The sequence below is a fragment of the Lampetra planeri genome, chromosome 23 (genome assembly GCF_965212315.1).
Source record: "Lampetra planeri chromosome 23, kcLamPlan1.2.h2, whole genome shotgun sequence".
NCBI classification, from domain to species: domain Eukaryota; kingdom Metazoa; phylum Chordata; class Hyperoartia; order Petromyzontiformes; family Petromyzontidae; genus Lampetra; species Lampetra planeri.
Genome location: NC_136129.1, coordinates 6816165 through 6842017, shown reverse-complemented (window position 1 = coordinate 6842017; position 25853 = coordinate 6816165). Strand labels below are relative to the sequence as shown.

Here is a 25853-nt window from a genome sequence, read left to right as displayed (position 1 = left end):
TCCCATTGCCCCGCTGGATACATTCTCCCCATTGGCCGCCTTTCGTGTCACCATTCTCACCGATCTGCTTAAGTTTAATATTCTGCTGCGAAAATGTAGATCTGTTAATTCTGGTAGAATTATGATTCCAAAGACCAGACCTTGTTTTATAGGAGACGGAGCTGTTTGCAGCTAGGCTCCGTGATTGTGAAATTCCCTTCCTCGATCCAATAGGGAATCTGAGTCTGTTACACTTTTTAACCGTGTCTTAAAAGTCACCTGTATTATTTTACAAACTTTCTCTACAACTTAAGCTGTTATGTAAAGCGCTTTGAGACTCAATGCGAATTAAGCGATAACAATTTCGGTGTAATATTATGTTATTATTATTATAGCACTACGTCTTGCCCAAGCCCACATACATTTCTCAACAGTCAATAACAAACAGATTAGAAAGCCATAATCCGGATGTGAACATGTTTACAATGACAACAATATACATAATTTCCCCTACATACCATTTCGAAGCCCTTTTTTATATATGAGTAAATCAAACGTTAACTGAACTTTTTTTTTAATTAAAAAAATGGTCATGCAAAACAAAAACATGTTAGCTCCCAAATTAAAAAAAGATAGTGTACACTTCGCGCAAGAAGAACACACAAGTGTTGTTATTATATCTACGCCTATATTTAAGGAACGCGACAGGACGATTTCTTTACAAATCTGGCTATCGCCTGATTAAGCAAGTTGTAATTACTGGCGAAACGTCGTACTCAGATTGTAAATGTTGTGGCTTTGCTTTCTAACACACAATCGGTGTGCTCTCGGTAAAGTCATGTAGAAAGGAAATAATAAAGTAATAAAAATTAAACATAAATGTTTTTATTATTATTTTATTATTTCCCTTCTACCTGACTTTACCGAAAGAACCAAGAAGATGAATCCCTGCAGTCACGAAAGCTTTAAATCGAAATTTCATCGGTGTGCTGTACTAGTAACCAATTGGTCACGTTCTGTAGACGTGACAACCCTTACTAATTAGCTGTGCCGGCTGGTGGCGGGTTTAACGACACATTTATATATTTACGCGATCTAACCCAAAAAAAAAACCTGTTTTATGGAGACACTGTACCGTAGTTTAATTTTCTGAAACGATTATCAGTCTTAAGGAGTCGTGGGAGCTGCCGTGTGGTCGGCTGCCTTGATGACTTAAACAGCCAAGCACACGTGGACATTCAGCATGAAACACATTCTCAAGATGTCTCGAAACACGAATACTCACTGTCAACACAGAGTCTTGTTCGCGCCGCACGGTCGAGTTCTTCTGCTGATGAGAAATGCTCTTGAGAGACGTATGACGCCTCGGCTCCAGCTGAAAACAGAAGTGAAAGCATCCGCAGAGGACAAGCATGACCACTCGCGATCCCCTCCTCACTGTTTCCCATGACCTCTCAGTGTGCCTAGCGATGGTCACGGTGGACAGCGGTGGCAGTGATCGCGTGTGGGTGGCATCATCATCGGTGGGGCAATTACGTGGCCTGCCTCCAAAAACTGGCCACGTCTTTCGCTGCGTTGCTTCAAAACTTTCTGCGTTTACATGGAACTTTCATTTGGCAACTCTCATTTGTAATGGCTGCAATTGTCCGAATGTATTATTTTACCGGCCACTTTGGAGAATCGGACTTTGTATCTGCTTTGAGTGTCCTGCTGTGGATAAGGGTGGGTAGGGGTTCAAGAATTGAAAGATAACTATTGACAAAGGCATGGACTTTGACCTAAATGTGATGCTGTGGTGATTTGGGGGTCTGGTGTAGAGTACAAGTATTATCACTTGTCAACACACTTTTTCTGGCATAAGGTTGTCCGACGGGTTTAAGGTAATTTTGGGGTGCTGATTCCAAATCTGGCATCAGTTGTTGTCTATCACATCAAGTTTTTGAGATATAAAATATTGCATTTTCAATCAAAACTGCAGAAGAAAAATATTAAATAAATGTGGATATCTACATAAAATGATATTATAAACACACTATTCTAAAAATACAGCACCATATTTTAACACTAAAGCAGTCACTGACTCGCAACAACTTGCAATCATAAGTGACAGAGTTAATTTCGGGTAAAATCAATGAAAATGGGGTATGCCGATAGCATAAAAAATGAGATGTGATAGAGCAAATCTGAGATCAGATTTGGAATCAGCACCCTGAAATTAGTCTAAAACAGCTGCAAAAGTCCAGGCCAGAAAAAAAATGTTTTTTTTGTTGACCAGTGTTATTCAAATATATCTGATATATCAGAGTTCATGAAATTTCACCAGGCTCACTGTTCATGAACTCTTGGAAGTGCTTGCACAAAGGATAGTAACATCTCATCCTGTGTTCTTTGGAATCTGAAGAAACTAGCAAACTTAAACTCAGACTGCTTACTCTTTGGTTCTTTCGGTAAAGACTTTACTGAAAGAACCAAAGAGTATGGATTCCGGCAGTCACGAAAGCTTCAAATCAACTCAGACTGCTGTGCAGAAATTGAAAACACTTGGATATTTTTTTCGAGCCATGATTATAATGTTCTAACCACTGCTGGATAAAGCCTTTCCTTTTGTCATCGCCACTGCAAACAGCATCCCGAAGCTATAATCCATCTCGTTGTTGTACATGCGCTGATCTCATAACTCCATCTCCATTGTGATTGTCCTATCGTGGGTGATTCCTCCTTTGCCTGTCATTCTTCTTTCTGTAGAATAGTGTCATTTGAAGGATGCATCTTTCCGTGCTTCTCTGTGCATTTCCCCCATTTTCTTTGTCAGTAGGCAATGTGCAATGGTTGAACATTTTTAAATCCTTTATATTAAGTTCACTTGCTTGCTTGCTTGCGCGCTTACGACCGTGCAAATCTTTCGATCGTCTTTTAACCCACTTCCCGTGATCCAATCGAGCTGACATTTTGCACACAGACTCGTTGTGCGTGACAATTTATTTTCGTGAATTTTTTTCCCATAACTTTACACTTTTTAGGAATTTTTTTTTATATTTAATTACCAATTGCTTAATGGTGGCAGGCAATCATCTTACCCATAGGTGGCAGCCATCTCAAGCCAGAGGACGAGATGACTCTAGCCGCCACGCATATAAAGGATTTATAGTGAAAAACTTTGTTTTTACGGGATAATTTTTCTTCTTCGGATAGCACTCGCCGCTGGGGTTGTAATCATGATATTGTCTCCAGATTACTTGCTTAGAGCACGAACCACTGCGCAATTGCTCCACCCCCCACAAATGTGCATTCTTAGTAATATTTTTTGTGAACGAGGAAGGAGTAAAATATTATCTTTTGTCCGCCTGTTTATTAAATTGATTTCTGTCTTGCACAAAAGCACATACAACATCTGCTATTGCCCACAATGTTACTGTGCAGTGTAACGTGCACTTTTGCTGCAGACTATGTATTGCTGCAATTCTGCAATGGCTTTGAACTTCTCCTTTCAGCGAAAAAAACAGTTTTTGAAAAAACCCCCCCCATGACTTTCCCAGCTAAAATGATTTATAGGCAACGACCTGTGATGGGTATAGTTTTTAGAACCTGTCAACCCAACATGACGGTCAATGGTGGTTGTTTGACCACACGTTACCGTGGCAGTCAGCGTGGAATGGTAAAGTGGTGAGGATGGAGGGGGTCCAGGAACAGTTCGGATTTTACTCACAAGTCATGTTAGCCATGGCAAGGCATCGAACAGATGACCACCAACAGGGTAGTAATTTTATTCAGTTCTTTCTTTTTTATTGTACATTCCACAGTGGAATTTACAGTATATCCTGACTTTCCCATCACAACTCGGGGGTCACAATTCAACAATGCATTTTTTGTGTGATCTTATTTGTATTTGTGTCTGTACCACTTTGAATTATTTAAGCATGATATTAACTATAAGTTCCTGGAGACACATGATGCATTGTCTCTTTCGAAACGATCACCTGGGTTACACGCAATTAGGTTTACAATAGAATATTTAAAAACATAAGTAAAACTAATCTAGACCAGTGGTCCCCAACGTGTTTTTCTCGAGTTATATAATCCACTAGAAAATTTCCTCCCACTTCAACTGCGCTGTCCGATACTACGCTCGTTAATCCGTTATTTAAAGTGGTGACAATGATTTAATTTCTTCCCCCACCCCACCCCGGGCATTTGAAGTTGGTTTAAAATGTTGTTTGTTTTCCACCCACACCTCCGATTCACATTGTTGGCTACGTACGGTGCAAAATAAGTTCAACATGCGTTCAAACATAAAATCAACCACAGTACCTGCTTACCTAGATTGCTTTGATATTAACTGTCATGGTTTTCATAAGAGGTTTGTGGGGTTAGATCGTGTAAATTTATAAATGTGTCGTTAAACCCGCCACCACCCGACACATCCAATTCGTAAGGGTTGTCACGTAAACAAAACATGCCAATTCGTTAATTGTACAGCACAACCGCTGTGTTGGACAGTAAACCCACAACATTTACAATTTGAGTACGACACATTTATATTGACACGATCTAACCCAAAAAACCTCTATCATGGATAATATTGGTCGCGAAAGCCTACGTGTTGAACTGTCCTGGTTTTGCCTGCAATTGTTTCTCCCCCCCTCCTCCCACTTGGCCCTTGCTAACCTGTGTTGGTGGTGTCATTCTGAGCTATTTTATTGTTGAGGACAAGAGACGCCTCTGTCAATGTGGACAATAGTAGAAGTGCAGCCAAACAATAGAACTTTAAAATTGCCGCACCGCCCTCTGCTGCCCACCGCAGCTTATAAACAGTCTGTGTGTCATATTCTTGGTTCTTTCGGTAAAGTCACGGAGAAGGGAAATACAGTACATAGTTTATTATTATTTAATTAAGTAATTTTATTATTATTTAATTATTTCTCTTCTACGTAACTTTACCGAAAGAACCAATAATATTAATCCCTGCAGTAACGAAAGCTTTAAATCGAAATTTAAGTCTGTGTCATCATCCACGGCCCACAAACCCATCCCGAAACACTATCCAGGCCGAGAAATCCCCGATTAGCTTTCAAGATCTGACCAGATTGGGTGCATTCAAGGTAGCCTGGTCGTCGCAGGCGTCAATCTTATACTCTGCACTGTACAGTATCACACGAAACAAATTATTGTATGGATATAAAATAATCGAACGGCTCAAAATACGGTACAGGATTACAATTGTTACTGCTGTGATCATGCGCCACGGATCTCCCGTGGAAAATAGCTGGGAAACTGGCTAAACGGGACCTTTAGTGTAACAAATAAATAAACAGGTCCCTGCGGGGTGGGCTGGTAGGAACGAATAACCAAAGAATATAAACATAATGTATTATTACACTTGTTTAGCCAGGAAAGCCCCACTGAGTGTAAATGTTTTTGTAGGGTCCTGCCAAGTGTTTGCAGTAGGGGGCGATGTTGCTACACCTAATCGGACATCGGACGGACGGACGATATAATCTATTGTAGGCTGGTTCACTTCATTCCTACCAGTAAAATCCACACTAAACACTGACGAACTGTGTCGCAACCTACATTGTAAACGCATACATTATTTTGTAACAATTTTGTTTATTTGACCAGTCCACAATTGATAGGCTCCACGAAGTGGCTTATCATATGTAACTTTATAGCACCATCCAAATACTCTAAACGCGTGATGATGATTCTGGATGTGGAGGGGAAACCCTGAGGACCCGGAGAAAAATCCACGCGACTACTTAGAGAGAGACACACCGCAAACTTCAAACATACAGCTGGCGTCAGGGTCGGGATCGAACCCACAACCTCCATCATTTTTCGATTTAAAGCTTTCGTGACTGCAGGGATTCATCTTCTTGGTTCTTTCGGTAAAGTCACGTAGAATGGAAATAATAAAATAATAAAATAAAACATTATAATTCTCACGACGTTTCGGCCACAACGCAAGCAGCCGTCGTCAGGTGGAGAGCAGGGCTGTCGAGGAGACAGAGTCTGAATGACACACTCCAGGCTTGGAGCGACTATTTGTCAAGGCGCCCTTCCCCCCTCCATCCCAGCTTAAATAGCTTAAATAGTCGCTCCAAGCCTGGAGTGTGTCATTCAGACTCTGTCTCCTCGACAGACCTGCTCTCCACCTGAGGACGGCTGCTTGCGTTGTGGCCGAAACGTCGTGAGAATTATTTTATTATGTTTTATTTTTATTATTTTATAATGGTTTATTTTTATTATTTTATTATTTCCATTCTACGTGACTTTACCGAAAGAACCAAGAAGATGAACCTCCATCATGTATACCAGGCGAGGATGTGTTAACATCTTGTCAACGATTATTGGATGATACTGCGGCGTTGGTTAGTGATTTAGATGTAAACATTGAGATTATTTTGGTGCTTTAAATGTCCAAATGATGGTCGACTTTGTTGAGCTATCATTTGTGGCCAGGTCAATTCTGATCAAATCAGTTAATACCTCGGTGGGCTTTGCCTGGTAGGATGGGGATGGTTTTAGATTTGAAGCTTTCGTGACTGCAAGGTTTTTTGAGGTAAAGTCACGTAGGTAAAAAATATAACTACAATTAATAAAAGTAATAATATAAATAAAATATTTTATTTCTATTATTACTTTTATTAATGTTTGTTGTTGTAACGTTCTTACCCGCCCCTACTGGACATCTGTGAAAAAGATCTTAATAGCTCTTCGGATTTCTCCAGTATAAATACTTATTCTGAAATACCGACATGGCCACATACATTGATGTTGCGTTGCCATTGCAGGCCCATTGCACGAAACCGTCGCCGATTATTTCACTGGTAGTTTTCCTTTTTTGTAAGGACACACACATCAATATAAACACACACACGGTGAGTTGAGTGGCTTGTTGACGAAGAGTCCGTGTCGCTCGCTTTAAGTGCGCACGCTGACTCGGATCGAGCCGCTCTGCGCTATTCAGGCTCCGGGCCCTCCCCCTGAGCGACTATTCAGGCTCCGGGCCCTCCTCCAGAGTTGCTATTCAGGCTCCGGGCCCTCCCCCTGAGCGACTATTCAGGCTCCGGGCCCTCCTCCAGAGTTGCTATTCAGGCTCCGGGCCCTCCCCCTGAGCGACTATTCAGGCTCCGGGCCCTCCTCCAGAGTTGCTATTCAGGCTCCGGGCCCTCCCCCTGAGCGACTATTCAGGCTCCGGGCCCTCCTCCAGAGTTGCTATTCAGGCTCCGGGCCCCACCCAGAGCGGCTATTCAGGCTCCGGGCCCTCCCCCAGAGCGGCTATTCAGGCTCCGGGCCCTCCCCCAGAGCTGCTATTCAGGCTCCGGGCCCTCCCCCAGAGTGGCTATTCAGGCTCCGGGCCCCCCCCCCCCGAGTTGCTATTCAGGCTCCGGGGCGCCCAGCGTGTGGCTTGAGGTCTTGAAGAGTCGCAGCGTCACGGTGAGGTGCGTTCGGGTTTACAATCATCGTCGTCATCAACATCATCATCGTCGTCGTCGTTATTATCTGGTGTTTATCACAATCCGTCAAACATTTCCACGCCTCTCGAACGACGGTAATTAGCCTTTCCCTGCCGTGGCGGTGTTGTGCCGTTGTTGTTGTTGCTGCGATGTCTTTTTTCTGCAATATTTTGCTGTCTTTTCTTGGATTTTCTGTTTGCACTCAGTCACATTTTCACTTTAATATGTTTTTGTCCATGTTTTAGTTTTTTGTTTGTTGCGGTTGCACCCGATTCAAGAGCCGAATGGCTCACAGGGCTATACCTAATACATGAACTTGAACTCGGGGCTTGCGCGCATCAAGAAGGACGACTGCCCGAAACGTCGCCTGTTGTCTCTTGCTTTCCCTTTGTGGGGGCGGTGTCATTGTCCGTGGCTGTGTGCAGCGTTTCTCGAACGTTGTTTTGTGCCTGACGGACGGTGGCACGCACCGTGTCGCCCACGCAGTTGCTGCTGCTTCAACAGAATATCAAAATATACATGGGGAACCTCCCTTGTTGACAAGGATTATTTGACACTGGCAAGGCACGGGAGGTCCCATGATGATGTAGCTGCTCACCCCGAGCTCTCAATGTCCTGATGGTGGCATTGTCTGTGTGCTGGTCGCCTTTTGGCGTCCTCTGATCTAACACCGATTGAGACTAGGCTCTAAAGAAAGCTGCCTCTGCTGTGGATCAATCAGTCTTAAAGAGAATGTACACATTACTAGAGCATGTTTTGTGGTTGCATGTTCACCACAAGTATATGTGGTTAATGCAGACATGATTCCTGTTGCAAAAGGTTTCAGTTTGGGGTTTTAACATCTTCACATCTGTTTTATTGCTAGAAAGGGTGAAACCTATTTTTATATTTTGATTCTGGCAAAGGTTCCAAATTGTAGCTGCTCACCCGAGCTATAAATGCCCTCATAGTGGCATTGTCTGTGTGCTGGTCGCCTTTTGGCATCCTCTGAGTTGTTGTTGTTTGACTTGCATCCCACTGGGATTTTTGCACACAGCGTTGGTGTACGGTGTTTTTTCTGCAATATTTTGCTGTCTTTTCTTGGATTTTCTGTTTGCACTTAGTCACATATTCACTTTAAGATGTTTTCTTGTTCATGTTTTTGTTTTTTGTTTGTTGCGGTTGCACCCGATTCAAGAGCCGAATGGCTCACAGGGCTACACCTAATACATGAACTTGAACTAACACCGATTGAGATTTGGCTCTAAAGAAAGCTGCCTCTGCTGTGGACCAATCAGTTCCAAAGACAATGCATTTACTACCAGAGCATGTGTTTTGTTTGCATGTTCGCCACAAGTATGTGTGGTTTTTACAGACATGATTCCTTGCAAAAGGTTTCTGTTGGGTGTTTTAACATACTATTTGGTTCTTTTATATAAAATAAAATAAAGGGTATGTTAAAACACCCAACAGAAACATTTTGCAAGGAATCAATAAAATCAATAAAATAATTTTTGTTATTTTATTTACTACCTACGTGACTTTACCGAAAGAACCAAAGAGTATGGATTCCTGCAGTCACGAAAGCTTCAAATCAAGATTGTTTTAACATCTTAACACCTAATGATGACGTCACCCTGCTGCTGCTCTATCTGACCCAAAAAAAAACGATATTATGAATCCTAACACCTGTTTTATTGCCACAAAGGGTAAAACCTATTGTTATATGCAGTAAAATTTCGATTTAAAGCTTTCGTGACTGCAGGGATTCATATTCTTGGTTCTTTCGGTAAAGTCACGTAGAAGGGAAGTAATAAAATAATAAAAACAAAACATAACAAAATAATATATATTATTTTATGTTTTGTTTTTATTATTAACAAAATAATATATATAATAATAATATATATATTAATATATATTATATATTATTTTGTTATGTTTTGTTTTTATTATTTTATTACTTCCCTTCTACGTGACTTTACCGAAAGAACCAAGAAGATTTCTGCGATAAAGGACTCGACGTATTAATGAGCGTCGTTGTGGAGTTATAACATTACCAAATAGACGAGTAGAATCTTAAGCGTTGCAGCATACGTGATACGAATAGTGTTATTTAATGGATTCATGTCGATCGACATCGATTGTTGAGGTCGCGACACATGCGGAGAACCGCACGTGAAGATTCGTCGCTCGTGATTTGTCTCCCAGGTCCCCGCTTGCAAACGAGATTCTTTATCATGGTCTCTTTGAATTATCACCTGGTAAAGCAAACCAAACTTGAACTTGTTAAAGCAGTGGTTCTTTAAACATGTGGTGCACGCACCCCCTGGGTGTGCGAGACGTGGCCAGATCTTTTTCGAAGGTAAATAATCGAAAACACAAATTAAGCACGGGCATGGTAAGCACAACTTACTTTGTTTCATCAAACCCCGATGTATTTGTTAACATACTTTTTTTTAACGATTACAGTACAGGGACCACCACGCAACCGCTAGAGGCCGCTACATTCACAGTTGTGTTAAATCGATAATTGATTGAATCGCGAGGAGGCGAATCGTTGAACCAATATTGATTTTTTTAAACTACAGTGAAGTATATTGGTGTACATATTTATATAATGCATTGATTATTTGGAGTACTGAACAGTACTGTATGCATCTGGGTTACGTTGTTGGCAGCAGATGGCAGTGGCAACATTACCAAGCATTGGCCCTAATAAACAAAGCTATTATTAAAAAAATAACATCTTTTTTTATAGGTTGCTGTCAGACTACATTGTGGGCTGCATAAAAGCATTGCAGCATATTCATTGAAATTGACTTCAGTGTGCCCATGTACGTGCTCCCCTGCCTTCAGTTCGCACTGACCAGCGTGGGGAAGTATGGCCAATTAACCCGCACTGCGTCGGGGAGCCCTCATTCAAAGGGCAACTAATCATCTGAAGATAATTATGATTCATTGACTTAAGCTTAGGAGTGCAGACATCTGAATGTAATCAAGGAAGTGTACACTGGTGCTGTAGAAGGGGGTATGCAGTGCTAAGAAGTACAGTGTGTGAATTACAAGCATGGACACGTTTTTGTGGAAAGGATGACAAGTTGCAATTGCTTTATGCATGAATGTTGGTGACATGTGGATTCAAGATGGTCACGTGGAGAAAGTGATGTGTAGCCTCTACGTCCGGAGAAGGCTGTCATAATTCGCCATTGCAGTGATGAAATTTGGGAGTAAGTTGGAGCATACTTATGACTCCCGCAGTAACCACCTTTGAATATTAAATCCACTGCTGAATGTAGGTCTGCCCACACCGTGTTGGTAATGGGAGGAGGGGGGTGGGACTGACGATACTTCAGCATGCTGGTCAGGAAGGAATGGTGAAGAGTGGGGCCCATGATGGTTCAGTTATCACTTGCCGGGAATTGTACTTGTTGATATAATGCAGCGCACCAAATGTTAATATGCATTTTTGGATCATAGACATTGTCCCGTGTTACAATTTGTTTGTACACTATGTACAAAATGGTTGATCAGTGTAAAGCTATCAGCTGTACAACTTGTAACATAATAATAAATAACAATGCCCGTTCATTCTACACGAAATTCTCACTGAGTTTCAAAATTAGATTTTCAGGAGGGATGCTGCATTGGGATATCTGGCCAATCCCATGAATGAGTGTACCTATTATGGACTTAAATTTTTTATAAGAATTATATACAGTACATTGTTATCTCACTGAGTACTTGAGTTAGGGTTTGTTGTTAGCCGTTTTGTATGTGCACACATATAATGCATGTTGTGCTGTTTCGTTTTTGTTTAAATGAACGTGTGGATGTTTTGTGCAGAGTAGCTGTTTGATAGAAGCATGTGTACAGCAGCCTCAGAGCTGTGCTTGTCAACACATTTTGTACGATGTTGCTCTTTAGTTTACATTTTTTTTCTGTCTCTGCTCACACATTTCCCCAATTCCCTTCTATGGCAATATTTTCAGGAGCTAAATGGTAATGTTGAGGCAGAGGTCGCAAACGGGTTTTGATTCCTTACCCGTACCCGGCCGCACCAGGGTCGCAAATGGGTACCCGTACCCTGCCAGGTACGGGTAGCCGGGTATCGGGTAGGGTACGGGTATCGGGTACCCGGTTGCGACCTCTGTGTTGAGGTCTGCTAGCCACGAGCGGACTTCAGCAGAGACTTCGTGCATTTTTGTCTTATTCCACCTTCGCAGGAGTGCAGACTAACAGCGATTTTAGATTTGTAGTTTTCGTGACTGCAAGGATTCATACTCTTTGTTTTTTTCGGTAAAGTCACGTAGGTGAAATTAAATGAAAAAAACAACTATCACTTGATACAGTAATTTTGCTGTGACGGTTCCACCTGAAGACGGAAGCTTGTGTTGCCTCCGAAACGTCGTGATTTAATTTAGTTGTTTTTTCATTTCATTTTTTACCTACAGTTTGGGAAAAAAGTATTTGATCCCCTGCTGGTCCTGGAGTGGCCTAGCCAGTCTCCAGACCTTAATCCCATAGAAAATCTGTGGAGGGAGCTGAAGGTTCGAGTTGCCAAACGTCAGCCCTCATTAAAATGCAAATCAATTTATAACATTTTTGACATGCGTTTTTCTGGATTTTGTTGTTGTTATTCTGTCTCTCACTGTTCAAATAAACCTACCATTAAAATTATAGACTGATCATTTCTTTGTCAGTGGGCAAACGTACAAAATCAGCAGGGGATCAAATACTTTTTTCCCTCGCTGTACGTGACTTTACCGAAAAAAACAAAGAATAACAGTGATTTACTGTATGGTCCATAGTTTGGGTTGGGTGGCCACAGTCGCACCACTGTGGCTTGTCTCAAATTTCCCGTTCATGAAGGAGATGTACATCGGCCTGTTGATGTTCTGACGTGATTGACGGATACACCAGCGTATTCGAGGAGGAATGTGAAAAAAGCCAGGAGGCGCAATGTTTGGGTCTGGAATGAGATGTCAAAATTCTCTGAGGCTCTTGGCCATTGTTTTCCCATTGTTACCATCGTGCGGGGCATTCTGAGGCGGCAGCTTTCAAAACATGGCTTTGTCTCGGGATCTGTGTGGTATAAATACCCTTCACCTCCTATACGATTTGCGAGCTCTGTAAAACTAAGTTTGTGCTTTCTGTTGTAGCTCTTTTTCCAGACGTGCGATGGCTGACAAAGAAGGTGGAGAAGTGACCGTGGAGGAGGAGGCTGGTTACAAGAAGGCGAATGGCTCTGTTGTTGTGGACGAGCAGCGTGAGGAACCTTTATCTCCCAGGTATGCGTTGTGTGCCCAGTACATCGTTATTAATAGGCATTGCTCATAATGCCGTACAGTGTCATATTCCCAGCTTGTTATTGAGGGGGTCATGGGTTATTTTCATCCAGACCAGCCAAATACAGTAGAGTTTCGTTTATCCGAATGCGGTTTTATCCGATTTGCGGATTAACCGTGGAACTTTAGACGTAATTTACGTCAAAATCGTGGAGATTTTGACGTGAATTAATATCTCATGGATTTTCTGTCAAGTCCAAATTGAACCGAAAATGTGTTCCGGTTAATCCGAAATCCGCGTGATCACCTCTACAGTACAGTAGTTGCATATCTTTACAACAGTGGATGGCGTTTAATTGATCTTGATTGGCGTGGCGCTGCTGCCCACTTAGTGGGCCGTGTCTTCTGCACGGGGAGCAGGAAAGTGATTTTATCCCTGAGCACGCCCATTGGTCGATCGTTAGTATTCGTTCTAAATCGAAAGACTAACGATCAAAAATCGTCAGTTGCGCTTCATTTTGACCGATTTAACCGGTTATTTATTTCGTGAGTTTTAATTTACGAAACTGTACGATGGCAGAGAAACTTAAACGTAATTAATACCGATGTTAGTGGTTTTTGGCATAGAGATCCGCGGAAAATTTATGTTTTTGGATTCACGATTTTGAATTATTCGAGGCCATCCTCCCCGTCATTCGCGCAGATAATCGAGAGTCTACTACTGTTTAACCTTTCCAGAGGAATGCAAATTGCGCATTGGTTATCTTAGAAAACGGGTGATCTGTTGTCTGCATGTAATGCCTGTAGGAGGCGTAACAGCCCAAATCATTTAATCTTGCATGTGGACATTTGAACGCTTTACTCTTATGACGCCCTCTACTGAGAGACCAGCATAAGTGAGTTTGGTGTCTCCTTTAATTATACAACGTTCAATGCAATTTGGACCTACGTAGGTTCTCCTAAGTGTGACCGAAATATGCAAGATACGCTTAATATCAGGGGTGCAATAATTCCATACATTTACCAATCAACGTTCATCCTTAAGCTCACGGTCTAAAGACCATGGGCCTGTCTTGGGGTGAAGCAGAGAAAGCTGCTAAAGACCGTCCGGCATGGCATGGGCTTGTTGCAGCCTCGTGCTCCACAGGGAGCGAAGAGGAGTAAGTAAGTGTAAGTAAGCTCACGGTGGCCACACCAAACATTAGGCAGCTGAGAGCAACAATTTCTCCAAACCTACGGTGTACGGTTCATTGCTTATTTACACTCTCAGTTGGCATTAAGTGCCCATATTCGGCAGCCCCAGAGATTCTTCCTCACCGGCCCCGTTTGTTTTTTGGACCCAGCCCCAAATGGGCCCAATGAGATCGCATGGCAATTTGGGCCGCTGTGTTTACAAATTCCTGGGCCGATTTTTTGTTTTGTTCCAGTCCATCGCTGCCTATCCTTGCTTCACTCCCCGGCCTTCCACACCAATCTTTCCGCCCTCTTTTTGCTCACTTTCCTCCTTCACCGGACTCAGTTCCCTCTCTCGGCTACCTCGCTGCCCTCTCCCACCTCACGTCTTCCTCCCAGAGTGCATTCTGACCGTGAGCCTCGAAACGCGCGTGTCCCTCCCGATGTCGACCGAGGTTGAACGTCACAAGTGCAGCAAGTCACAATGTGATGGTTTAAAGTGTTTTTACACTCACAATTCAATGTCGCGTGTTTGTTTTTTACACATCTATGCAGTTGTATTTTTAATGGATTTAAAATAGACGGCATATAACCTAATTTGAAAGAGTTGCATATTCAGTGCATCCCCTATAGTTAGTGTGGTTTAATGTGGTACCACTGACCTTGAGGGTCTCTTGATTTTACGAGTGAGGCAACATGATTCATGTTTTTAATAATACAAGGAATTACACCAGCAGTAGGTAGACTGAGGTAAGACGCTTACAAATACAAAACTTCTGTCCTTGATGGCAATCAACATCACCTTGGCATAAGAGGCAGTGTTTATTGCGCCACAATGGGTTTATTTCAACTCGTGGTGAAATAAAAAGTACACAAAAAAAAACGAAAACTTGTCCGAGAACCATAGGCTGTATACATTATAATAAAACAAAATTACGAACATGTTTCACAACTCAAATTGTTTGGCTATTTTTAAATCCTTTATATTAAGTTCACTTGCTTGCTTGCTTGCGCGCTTACGACCGTGCAAATCTTTCGGTCGTTTTTTAACCCACTTCCCGTGATCCAATCGAGCTGACATTTTCCACACAGACTCGTTGTGCGTGACAATAAATTTTCGTGAAATTTTTTTTCCAAAATGTTACACTTTTTAGGGAAAAAAAATGATATTTAATTACCAATTGCTTAATGGTGGCAGGCAATCATCTGACCCATAGGTGGCAGCCATCTCAAGCCAGAGGACGAGAGGACTATAGCCGCCACGCATATAAAGGATTTATAGTGAAAAACTTTGTTTTTACGGGTACATTTTTTGTAATTTAACTTGTGATTGATTGTATGAAATGTGCATTATTACCTTGGCCGTTCATCCCGTTTGATCCGCTGTTCTGCAGTGAGCTGTCGGAGAAGTTGATGGAAGGCACCAAGAAATCTCATGAGAAGGCAGAGAACACGCACTTTGTGAAGGAGTTCCTCAAGGGCAGAATCAAGAAACATCTCTTCAAGGCAAACCTATTCGCAATTGTTACTGGCTTGCTTCAACCCAAGGCTGGCATCGTCCTCTCTCATGTCCCATTCATCCCTCCTGCGCGAGAGGACCCTTTTTCCCCTGCTGCTCCCGAATGTCTCCATATCGTTTGAATCGGACACCCTCGCCTACGTTGCACGTTAGCGAGTTAGGTTTTTTTGTTTTGTTGATGTCCCTCCATCTCCGTTTTCTAACTCTGGCTCGCGTCCTGTCTGTGAACCTGCTGCTTATGCTGCTGGGTGGGGGGGGGGGCGGTGGTGTCGGCGCGGGGGATGATGCAGCTGGCGACGGTGGCGCTGTACCACGTATACACGGCGCTGGAGGAGGAGATGGACAGGAATAAGGACAACCCCGTGTTCGCTCCGCTCTACTTCCCGGCAGAGCTGCACCGCAAGGCCGCGCTGGAGAAGGATCTGCAATTCTTCTACGGTGCACGGTGGCGGGAGGAGATCGTCTGCTCCGACGCCGCTCAGAAGTACTCGGGCTTTGATCACGTCTAGATTTGAAGCTTTCGTGACTGCAAGGATTCATATTCTTAGGTTTTTTCGGTCAAGTCACGTAGGTAAAACATTTTAATTAATAAAAGTAAAATAAATCGTGCTGTGACGGTTCCACCTGAAGACGGAAGCTTGTGTTGCGTCCGAAACGTCGTGATTTTTATTTTATTTTTATTTTACTTTTATTAATTTAAATTTTTTACCTACGTGACTTTACCGAAATAAACCTAAGAATTTGATCACGTCGCTTTACCTGCACACATTTGCGCTTAATATGTTTCCTGTGATCACAATATTTATTTACTTACTCATTTTTCACCGCTCGTTTACCCGGGCAAAACCTCAAAGAGGCTCTAGACTCTCTTTCATGAGGGTCCTGCCAAGTTTTTATTTTGCAGTCGGCAGGAACGTTGGTACGTGTAATCCCGATTGAGTAATTTGCAGGTAATTTTTCAACATTGGGATGTTTGGCCAAGACCAGTTATATTGCATGTCTTTTTTTTTTAAAGCTATAGACAGTTTTGGAAATATTTGCGGCAAATGTCAGAAAAAACGGTATGAAAGGCAAATGATATAGGAATGCCACCCCCTTGATAATTAAACGGAACAGCAGTCATGCATAGTCACGTGTCTATAGTTCAACTCGACAAGGGGAACAATGTCCTCATGAGGGCTGAATTGGACTTTCGCATACCTTTTGGCGGGCAACCACTCATTTAAAACGCACTCGCTCATCTCAGTCACAAGTTAATTGCAGTAAAACCTTGGATTGCGAGCATAATTCGTTCCGGAAACGTGTTTGTAATCCAAAGCACTCGTATATCAGTTGTGATCACGTGACGCTCGGCAGACAAACCGTATACACGTACTACTCGTATTGCAAGACCTCGCTCGTTTATCAAATTAATATTTACTTGAAATTTTTGCTCGTCTTGCAAAACACTCGCAGACCAAGTTACTCGCAATCCAAGGTTTTACTGTAACTTGTGTTTAGCACAATGCACACACATTGATGTCCATTCTACATTTGTGCAGAGTAATCTACATATATGTTTGTTCATGCCACAACTGGCCTGTGAATAACGCAAGTTGCCGTAACTCTTGTAGAAGTGACTAAATACAATGCCACGAAAAGAACGCATTACCCTCACAAACATTGTGAGAGAGGCACAGCGCCATTGTTTTTAAAGACATTGTACTCACCGCAGAGAACTCCAGCGACACGACCGCACTCTATGATAGCCAGCGTTAAAATGTGCCACACACCCTCCCGCATGGCCTTGTGGCAGCCTCAGCACCGATATAGTTATTTTATTTTAGTTATTTAATTCTAGTTTCTTTCTCCGGTTTCGTTTTTATGATGTACACGTACGTCATCCGAACGGGCCAGGGTTAAATGATTACACCCCGAGTGCATTTCAGTGACATTCTTGCAGGTACGTGGAGCGCATCCGGTGGATCGGGGAGCACGAGCCGGAGCTGCTGGTGGCCCACGCCTACACGCGCTACATGGGCGACCTCTCGGGCGGCCAGGTCCTCAAGAAGGTGGCGCAGCGTGCCCTGCACCTGCCCGCCAGCGGCGAGGGCCTCGAGTTCTACACCTTCGACAACGTTACCAACGCCGGCAAGTTCAAGCAGCTGTACCGCTCGCGTATGAACAGCCTGGAGCTGGACGCCAAGGGAGAGGAGCGCATTGTGAGCGAGGCCAACAAAGCTTTCCATTTTAACATCGAGGTAAGGGCGTGGACGTCGAGAGTGGAGAATGTCTTTTGCCACGTTTTGTCCATACGGAAGGATGTCTACTCATTCACTCAGTCTTGTCTGTGTGTTTATGCAACGATTAAACGCTGGGTTTGTACGTCGGTGACAAATGAGATTGCAAAACTGCATAGAGTGTAAGCGTGTGGCTTTGAACCCAGGTATGCTGTTGCTGGCTGCTCATCCAGCGCTTTGATGGTGACGGCACAATGGAAGATATCTTTGGTGAGACAACTCACCCCCAAAATACTGGCGTAATCATGGTGTATACCAAGCGGTATTTTTCACGTTGCGTCATTGCAGGTGTTTGACGAGTTGGAACGGATTGGTGAGACGGTCCAGGAGGAGGCTTCGGATTCTGGAATGTCGGTGCACGACGGCACTGGAGACGTGCGGAAATGCCCCTACTATGCCGCCCAAGGTAAATATTACATTACAAGGGCCTATCGATCCATTTGGAGGTTTGTGTAATTTTGCATGAAATATATTTACGAGGTGGTCAATTAGATTATTATTATTTTATATCTCCACACTACTTATTTTATCCTTCGTTGGCTACGTACGAAAGAAGTTCGGCTATTTGTACAAACGATTACATCGTTCTCCCCACTCTGTGAGGCCACTCTTGGTTCTGTCTGTTTAAGGAAATGGGTCATTAGGATAATGCTTTTCGATTTAAAGCTTTCGTGACTGCAGGGATTAATCTTCTTGGTTCTTTCGGTAAAGTCACGTAGAAGGGAAATAATAAAATAATAATACAAAATAAAACATAATAAAATACAATTCTCATGACGTTTCAGCCACAACGCAAGCAGCCTCATTCAGACGCAGTCTTTCCGACAGACCTGTTCTTCACCTGAGGACGGCTGCTTGCGTTGTGGCCGAAACGTCGTGAAAATTGTATTTTATTATGTTTTATTTTTATTATTTTATTATTTCCCTTCTACGTGACTTTACCGAAAGAACCAAGAAGGGGTAGGATAATGCTGTTGTGGTGCTGGTTCTTATGAACCATAACAGTGCATTGGTTTCACTCTTCCTTGCCACTCGCATTCATGTCATGAAGCAAATTCATTACGAATCGGAGATATATCCATTAGTATTCAACTTAAATACAAAAAAGGGCTTTAATTAATTACCGGCAGCAAGTTCTTTACGTGGGCACCTAATTACAGAATGCCACTTGTGAAAGTGTTGATGTGAATGACCGCTTCGTCAGTTTTCTTCTTGTTCCTTGCATTTCCATTGATTGCGGTCTTCGATGTGATGATAAATCACATCTGTGCTTATGAAAAAATAACAGTGTAATTTCCATGCAATGTATGGTGCATGACGAGGTTACCTGCAGGCTACGTACCTGTAAGTTGTATTGCCGGAGCGTTGATTTGTCTGGCCAAGAACCGAGCAACTGGAATCAATTTCATTAATGGATAGACCCTCCGGTAAAATATTTTTTAGGGGTCTTCAATCAAATTTTAAAAAATCCCAGTTGGATGCATGCCAGAAATAAAATGCATTACTCAAAAATAATGCTGGTCTCCGGGCCTGTGCAAGCCTGAACATTGACAGTGTCTTCATTTTAAAGATACACATCAATCAGTTTATTGTTGCAAATTTGATGATCGTGGTGGGCGCTGCTTATTTACATTAGCCAAAGGACATAATCTAGCTTCAATGTATGACTTTTTTTTTTGCTCGGCCGCTGTGCATTTATTGCTTAGGAACTTGGTCTGGTAGCGTGGAAAACGCTTCGCCCCATAAAATCACTGCTGCATTCTGGAACCTGTTGAGGCGCAAAGAGCATTTGACCGGTGTCTGTGTGGTTCTTCGGGGAAAAATTGGGTGAACGTTCCATTCTGCGCGTAGTTAAAGCGTTGCACGTATGCTGCCAAGTCTCTTTTCTGTTACTGTCTTAATTCAAGACACTCTTCCCCCCCGCCCCTCCCCCCCCCGTCTTAAATGTTGTTGTTGCAGATGTCATCAACGCTGGTGCCGCCTGCCCGTTCCACGCCGCTGTGGCACAACTGCGATCCCCAGCTGTGCTGTCGGTGCTGGCAGTTTGTGCCGTGGTGCTGGCTGTGCTGGTCACACTTGTCTGGAATTAGCGTCCCCAGCCCGGCAGTTCCTTGCTTAAATGCGGTGACACTGACGGTTCTATGAGCAGGCAAACTGAGGATTACTGTTAAAAATAAATATATATTTACATTTACCGCTACCCCCCCCACCCCACCCCACATTGGTTGAGGTTCATGACTTCTTCACGTAGAACCATTGTTAATTTATGTCCTCTTGGGCTTTTATTTCAATCCAGTTGCACTATTTGTGAAATGTTGAAATATTATGGAGGGATTCAGAGTGGTTTGCCTGCTGCATCTTCAACCAAATAATAATTGGGAAATTCAAAAAAGGTTATAATATACGTGTTGTATATGGCCATATGTTAGTGTTCCGAATGTAAAACTATTGAGCTTGATTTGTGGTCAAAACAAGTTATTCATTCCAGTACTAAAACACATTGTGAAATAATATTATAAATCTTCAGTGGCGTTCTGAGTTGTATACATTATTTATGGTTTTGTTGCTCAGATTGTTTTCGTGGCAGGCATAATGAGTTCGTGTTATTCCTTAGTCCACCAGCGTAGGTGGTATTTCAGAGTTTTGAAATGAAACAAGCATTTACATTGGCCTTCATGTCTTTGTCAGCTTTACTAGACCTCGTAGTTACCACTTTTACCATTGAGGCACAGAGGGGAGACACCTTGGGGGAGTTGAGTGGTCTTGTGAAGTGGATATTAACTGTGACAACCTGTGAGAGTAGACCATTGTGTACACATGTCATAGAAATGTACATTCTACAACAGAAAAGCCGTTTGCGGTGATTATAGGCCCAATGGAAATGGGGTCTACAGAATTGTATTCATGCACGCTTCTTGACTGCATGTAGAATAGCATGCAGCGGAAAACGCTAACCACTGCCGGTGTGAAATAATTTGAGTTGATGTTGTGCAGTGACTGTCCAATGTATCATCACATGAACTTACAGTTCAGCTGTAAGTTTTTTTTTGTTATGCTTTAAAAGCCCTAAGAATTCTAAATACATTTTTCTGATTTAAAATAACATTGATTATAAAAACCAAGGTCGAATTAGACATGTTTCGTTAGTTGCTTTTGCACAGCCTTTGTGAAACTATCCAGGTAACGTTAAGTGTATAACAAAGCGATAGTGGTCAGTTACGCAACACCCTAAATACGTGTGGAATTTTGCCTTTTCTTGCTAATTGCGGTAAAATAAAGTGCATTTCACTTAATATGTTCATTGCATTTGGCGACAGATTCACATTTTGGCTTATCTGCTGGAATATCACCTATATGCCATAGTCGTCATGAAAATTAATCGCCAAAGTGTGAATCCATTAACTGTATATTCATTACTGTACTGGACATATACTGTAGTAGTGTGAAGACGTTGGAATTCTTGTAAAGTTAGGTTTGGATTTGACATAGCTGGAAAATAAAAATGACTACACCATGTTTTATGTTTATAGAATGTGTTTTTTTAGCGCAGTGCACAAACCACCACGCTACCACTTCACCCTGGTGTGATAGGAAAAACGAAGATGTGCTGGGAGAGAATGTCTACTCGTAGGAATTGCCGAGAAGGAAGGTGGCGTGTGGTGAGCGCATCCTAAGAAGGGGTCAGCTGGATTATGCCTCAAGTGATAATGGAAGGAAAGAGGGGGGAACGCATTAAAACACATTCCTGCGGAGGGAGCTGGTAGGAACGTTGGGTTGCTCGGTCAATGGCCAGGGTCAACGGCGGCGTGGTGTATTCCGCAAATATGCCCGACTGTGAGGGCGGCCACAAGCCGGCGTGAGTAGGTTAAACGTTGAGTTTTATAAGGGCACCACGGGGTGACTAGCCCCTCCCCACCCAGCCCCACGCTCCCCACCCAGCTCCTCCCCACCCTCCCCTCTCTACCCAGCCCCACCCCTCCCATTTTTGGATGCACGATGGATGGACGGACACAATAATCCCCTGTGGGCTGGTGGAACCAGGAGGTTCCTACCAGTATGATGTACATATGTTCAACTTCTTTCGCACCGTAGGTAGCCAACCGTGCTAATCGGAGGTGTGGGTGAAAGACAAACTAACCACAAAAAGCAGCTAAAAATAAATTAGTTTTCAGTTTAAAGATAACGGGACAACATGAGCAGTGTGAAAGAACACTTCATGGATATCAACCATCATTAATGGGGGTCACATTGGAAAAATAGTAAGTTAACCATTTGGCCACGTGGAGTAGAATGACAATATAAAACAATAACATTCTTACGACGTTTCGATTGCGATGATTGCTTGTGTTGCAATCGAAACGTCGTGAGAATTTAATTGTTTTATTATTTTCTTGTTTTCCCTTCTACGTGACTTTACCGAAAGAACCAAGAATATGAATCCCTGCAGTCACGAAAGCATTAAATCGAAATTTAGATTGCCAATGGTAGATACATATTCTTAAAGAGGCTTGCTTTCTTGGCATCTAAGTTGACAATGGTTTGGTTCGCATGATCATTGTAAACTCTTTGGAATTGTGTATCAAGGTCTCGTTTATGGGTTCACGTGAGAAGCCTGGCACATTTATCTTTGATCATGAGCAGATTGAAGATAAGGGCATTGGGGGGGGGGGGTTAGGCGAGACGCATCAAGGAACTCGTGATGGGATTACGGCATGAACGAGGGTTAGCAATGTCGAGGGCGTACATGATCATATCGTTACAGTGAACGGCGGATAATGGCTTTAGAGTTGGCGAGAGGGTGAGTGTACCAGTTAGGGCTGCAGCTATATTTCTTAAAGCAGAAAACACATTCCTCCTGCGGAGGGAGCTGATAGGAACGTTGGGTTGCTCTGTCAATGGCCAGGGTCAACGGCGGCGTGGTGTATTCCGCAAATATGCCCGACTGTGAGGCGGGCACAAGCCGGCGTGAGTAGGTTAAACGTTGAGTTTTATAAGGGCACCACGGGGTGACCAGCCCCTCCCCACCCAGCCCCACCCCTCCCACCCCCCCACCCAGCCCCACCCACCTTCCCCTCCCCACCCAGCCCCTCCCTACCCTCCCCTCCCCACCCAGCCCCTCCCTCCCCACCCAGCCCCTCCCTGCACGACGGACACAATAATCCCCTGTGGGCTGGTGTAACCAGGAGGTTCCTACCAGTATCAACTATCACCAGCAGCTGTCCTCAAATGAACCAATGACTTCGAGCAGGATTTGAGGGCACACTTGAACATTTACGACGCACTGAATGCTGACCAAATATGTTTTTTGTGAACAGTTCTGATTTTTTAAAATACCGATTTTCACTTTTTATAAAAGTTCCAGGAAAAGAACACGCTCTGTGGATTTCCTTTTTTTCCATTTCCGGAGCAAACGTTGAACAATTTTCGTCATAAATCGAACTAATTTCAAAAACCCCTTTTTGTTTTACGACAAATTTATTAATCGCACCATTGCATTATTAAAATGCGTGACTTGGAAGATTACGCAATGTCTTGTGATGGGAATTGTAGGATAGGGTGGGAGTAAGAAGGTGTACGTGGGGTTAAAAGTATGCTTTTGTCCTGGTGCTGACAGACGTGATAGCATCAGCCAGCCTCGGGTTCAGGTGCAGATTGCTGCTACGTTTTTGCAACTCAGAATACGATCACGTGTATGGTGAGCACCAGGGCAGAAAAAAAGAAATGTTACACCACCCTACTCTCAAAAAACAACTTCCAAGCTTACCCATTTTGATAATGTATTATTTTCTTGCATGTGACAACCTCACAGCCTATACAAGAAAACTGACAAAAGCATGGTGGTACAATGCCTGATTTTCTTAAACATTTGTTAACCAATAATGTCAATTGGATATGGATGTATGTATGCTGAACTTATTTTGCCACAATACGTAGCCAACCGCGCTTAACCAAAGGTGGCGAATATACTCTGCCTGCAGTGAGCCCCTGGTGAAGAAAGGGGCCATCCATTTAGTTGATACGCACAAATCTGTCAACTTGACCCCTCACCCCCTCCCTGTACGCACGCGTACTTACCCCCCCCCACCCCCCACCTGCGTACGTACGCCTGACGCACCCCCCACCCCCCCCCCCCGAATCCTATAGAACGGCCGATATTTAATCCACGCAGAAACGATCAAGGAATAATAATATTAACGTGTTTAAGCAAAGCAAACAGTCCACCGCCGGACTATCTGACTCATTTGAAGGCCAATGTAGACAAATTATTATCGAGGCTTCACCCCCCCCCCCGTTTCCTATGCGTACATTGTCAGTAGACCCCCCGTACACAAGCGTACGCGTTTGGGTTAACCCCCCATGCCCCCTCCATGCGTACGCACTAAATGGATGGCCCCAAACCTTGACTTGCAATGCAGAAGTCGCAGGGTTTGATCTCCCAGCGGTGGCATTTGAAACAATGTTTCACTCTGTCTGTTGTTGTATCCTCAAATCTTGAAACTTAATTTTTACCCACTTCCCAATGTGTGTGCTGATCTTAAAGGTGCATTGAAAAATGTTGATACTCCGACTGATGCTCCTGCTGTTGTGGAGTGACTCATGCAGCCAGCTATGGCTGCAGAGTTTGGTAGTACATGTTGTTTACGTCGTTTATTGTGAAAATTCGGTCACAGTTCCTATGACCACTGTTCCATTGCTTTTATGGCTTTATTTTGGTGATTTTCGAAAAGTTTTTTGGTTTGGCCATGTTTGTTTGTTGTAGTACAGAGTTAGACTGATGGCCTTAATCTAAGTTGTCTTGTGGTTGTTGTTGTTTGACTTGTATCCTACTGGGATATTTGCACAGGGTTGGTGTACGGTGATTTTTCTGCAATATTTTGCTGTCTTTTCTTAGATTTTCTGTTTGCACTTTAAGATGTTTTCTTGTTCACGTTTTTTTGTTTGTTGCGGTTGCACCCGATTCAAGAGCCGAATGGCTCACAGGGCTATACCTAATAAATGAACTTTGAACTTTGACCTTTGAATCGACTGCAAACTTGGTATACTTATGTCATACTGATGACAATACTATATTCTATCATAATAAACACATTTTAAAACATTCTTTTTTTATATGTTATGTTTCGGATTGGCTCTAATTGTCCACGCTCAACTGACGTTGGCTGTAATTGCCCGAGGTCCCTTACGTTGTGGCAAGCTTTGGGCCCATTTACTGGAGTCGTGGAGTTCTTCCATTACGAATACGCTACATTTAATTAAAGCGTGTTTTTAAAAAAGTTTTTTAAAAATATTACTTATTAAATTTACCCTTGGATCCCCTGCCACCAGCTCTGCCCATCCAGCAGTATAAAGATTGCCCTCCACTTAGGAACCAGTTTCCATAAATTTTTTTACAAATAATATTGATATTCTTGGTTCTTTCGGTAAAGTCACGTAGAAGGTAAACAATAAAATAATAAAAATATTAAACAATACAAATTCTCACGACGTTTCGACTGCAACACAAGCAATCATCATCAGGTGTGAAATCCACAGCAAAACATTGACTTAAACCGCAAACTTGCACTTGGAAACTGAACCACCGAATTATTTTGTTCCGAAGAGCAATCCTCCGCGAGATGTGATGAGTTTAACAACGGCTTCCCTGTTTGTTGAACTATCACACATTTCATGACACTGACCGTATGGACATTATTATGCGGTGGGAGTAAAAATGTGGGTACTCCTACATCTTCCAAGACTTTCGATTTAAAGCTTTCGTGACTGCAGGGATTCATCTTCTTGGTTCTTTCGGTGAACCAAGAAGATCTTCCAAGACGTCTGCTCGGAGTGGAAGAGTAGGCCAGATACATTGTAAATAGTGGGTTTCTGGAAGTCCCTGTGTTGGAGGCCCTTGGGCAAGCAGTGGCGTGAGCACGCATTTTCAGGGTTGGGGGCCGTCCATAAATGACGTCACGCGATCTTGGACGATTTTTTGACCCCCCCCCCTCGTCACACGGCGTCACAAAAAGTCAGACCCCCTCTCAAATATGACATCACAAAGCTCTGCCCCCCCTCCCCCCCCCCCAAAAAAACATGCTTCAAATCGCTTTAAACTATTGTCATTGTAGTGCGTATTTAATGTGGCGCTGCACTCTGATGTTGTAGGAGAAAACATTTATTAAAAAGTATATTTCATTAA

General features: G+C 43.0%; 1 protein-coding gene across 4 annotated transcripts; it reads left to right on the top strand.

Annotated features, from left to right (window-relative positions):
• The first annotated feature begins 7343 nt into the window (after window positions 1–7343).
• LOC144726361 (heme oxygenase 2-like) lies at window positions 7344–21190 on the top strand. 4 transcript variants are annotated; one of them, XM_078604997.1, is made up of 7 exons: window positions 7344–7416; window positions 12578–12706; window positions 15271–15382; window positions 15686–15879; window positions 17338–17635; window positions 17963–18080; window positions 19634–21190. In XM_078604997.1, the coding sequence occupies exons 2-7, from the start codon at window positions 12597–12599 to the stop codon at window positions 19762–19764; spliced, it is 963 nt and encodes a 320-aa protein (XP_078461123.1). In that variant the 5' UTR covers window positions 7344–7416; window positions 12578–12596; the 3' UTR covers window positions 19765–21190. The 4 variants fall into 4 exon arrangements, with proteins under 4 accessions (XP_078461123.1, XP_078461122.1, XP_078461124.1 ...); XM_078604996.1 differs by having other exon boundaries at window positions 7348–7421; XM_078604998.1 differs by having other exon boundaries at window positions 7390–7485.
• Window positions 21191–25853: the final 4663 nt, after the last annotated feature.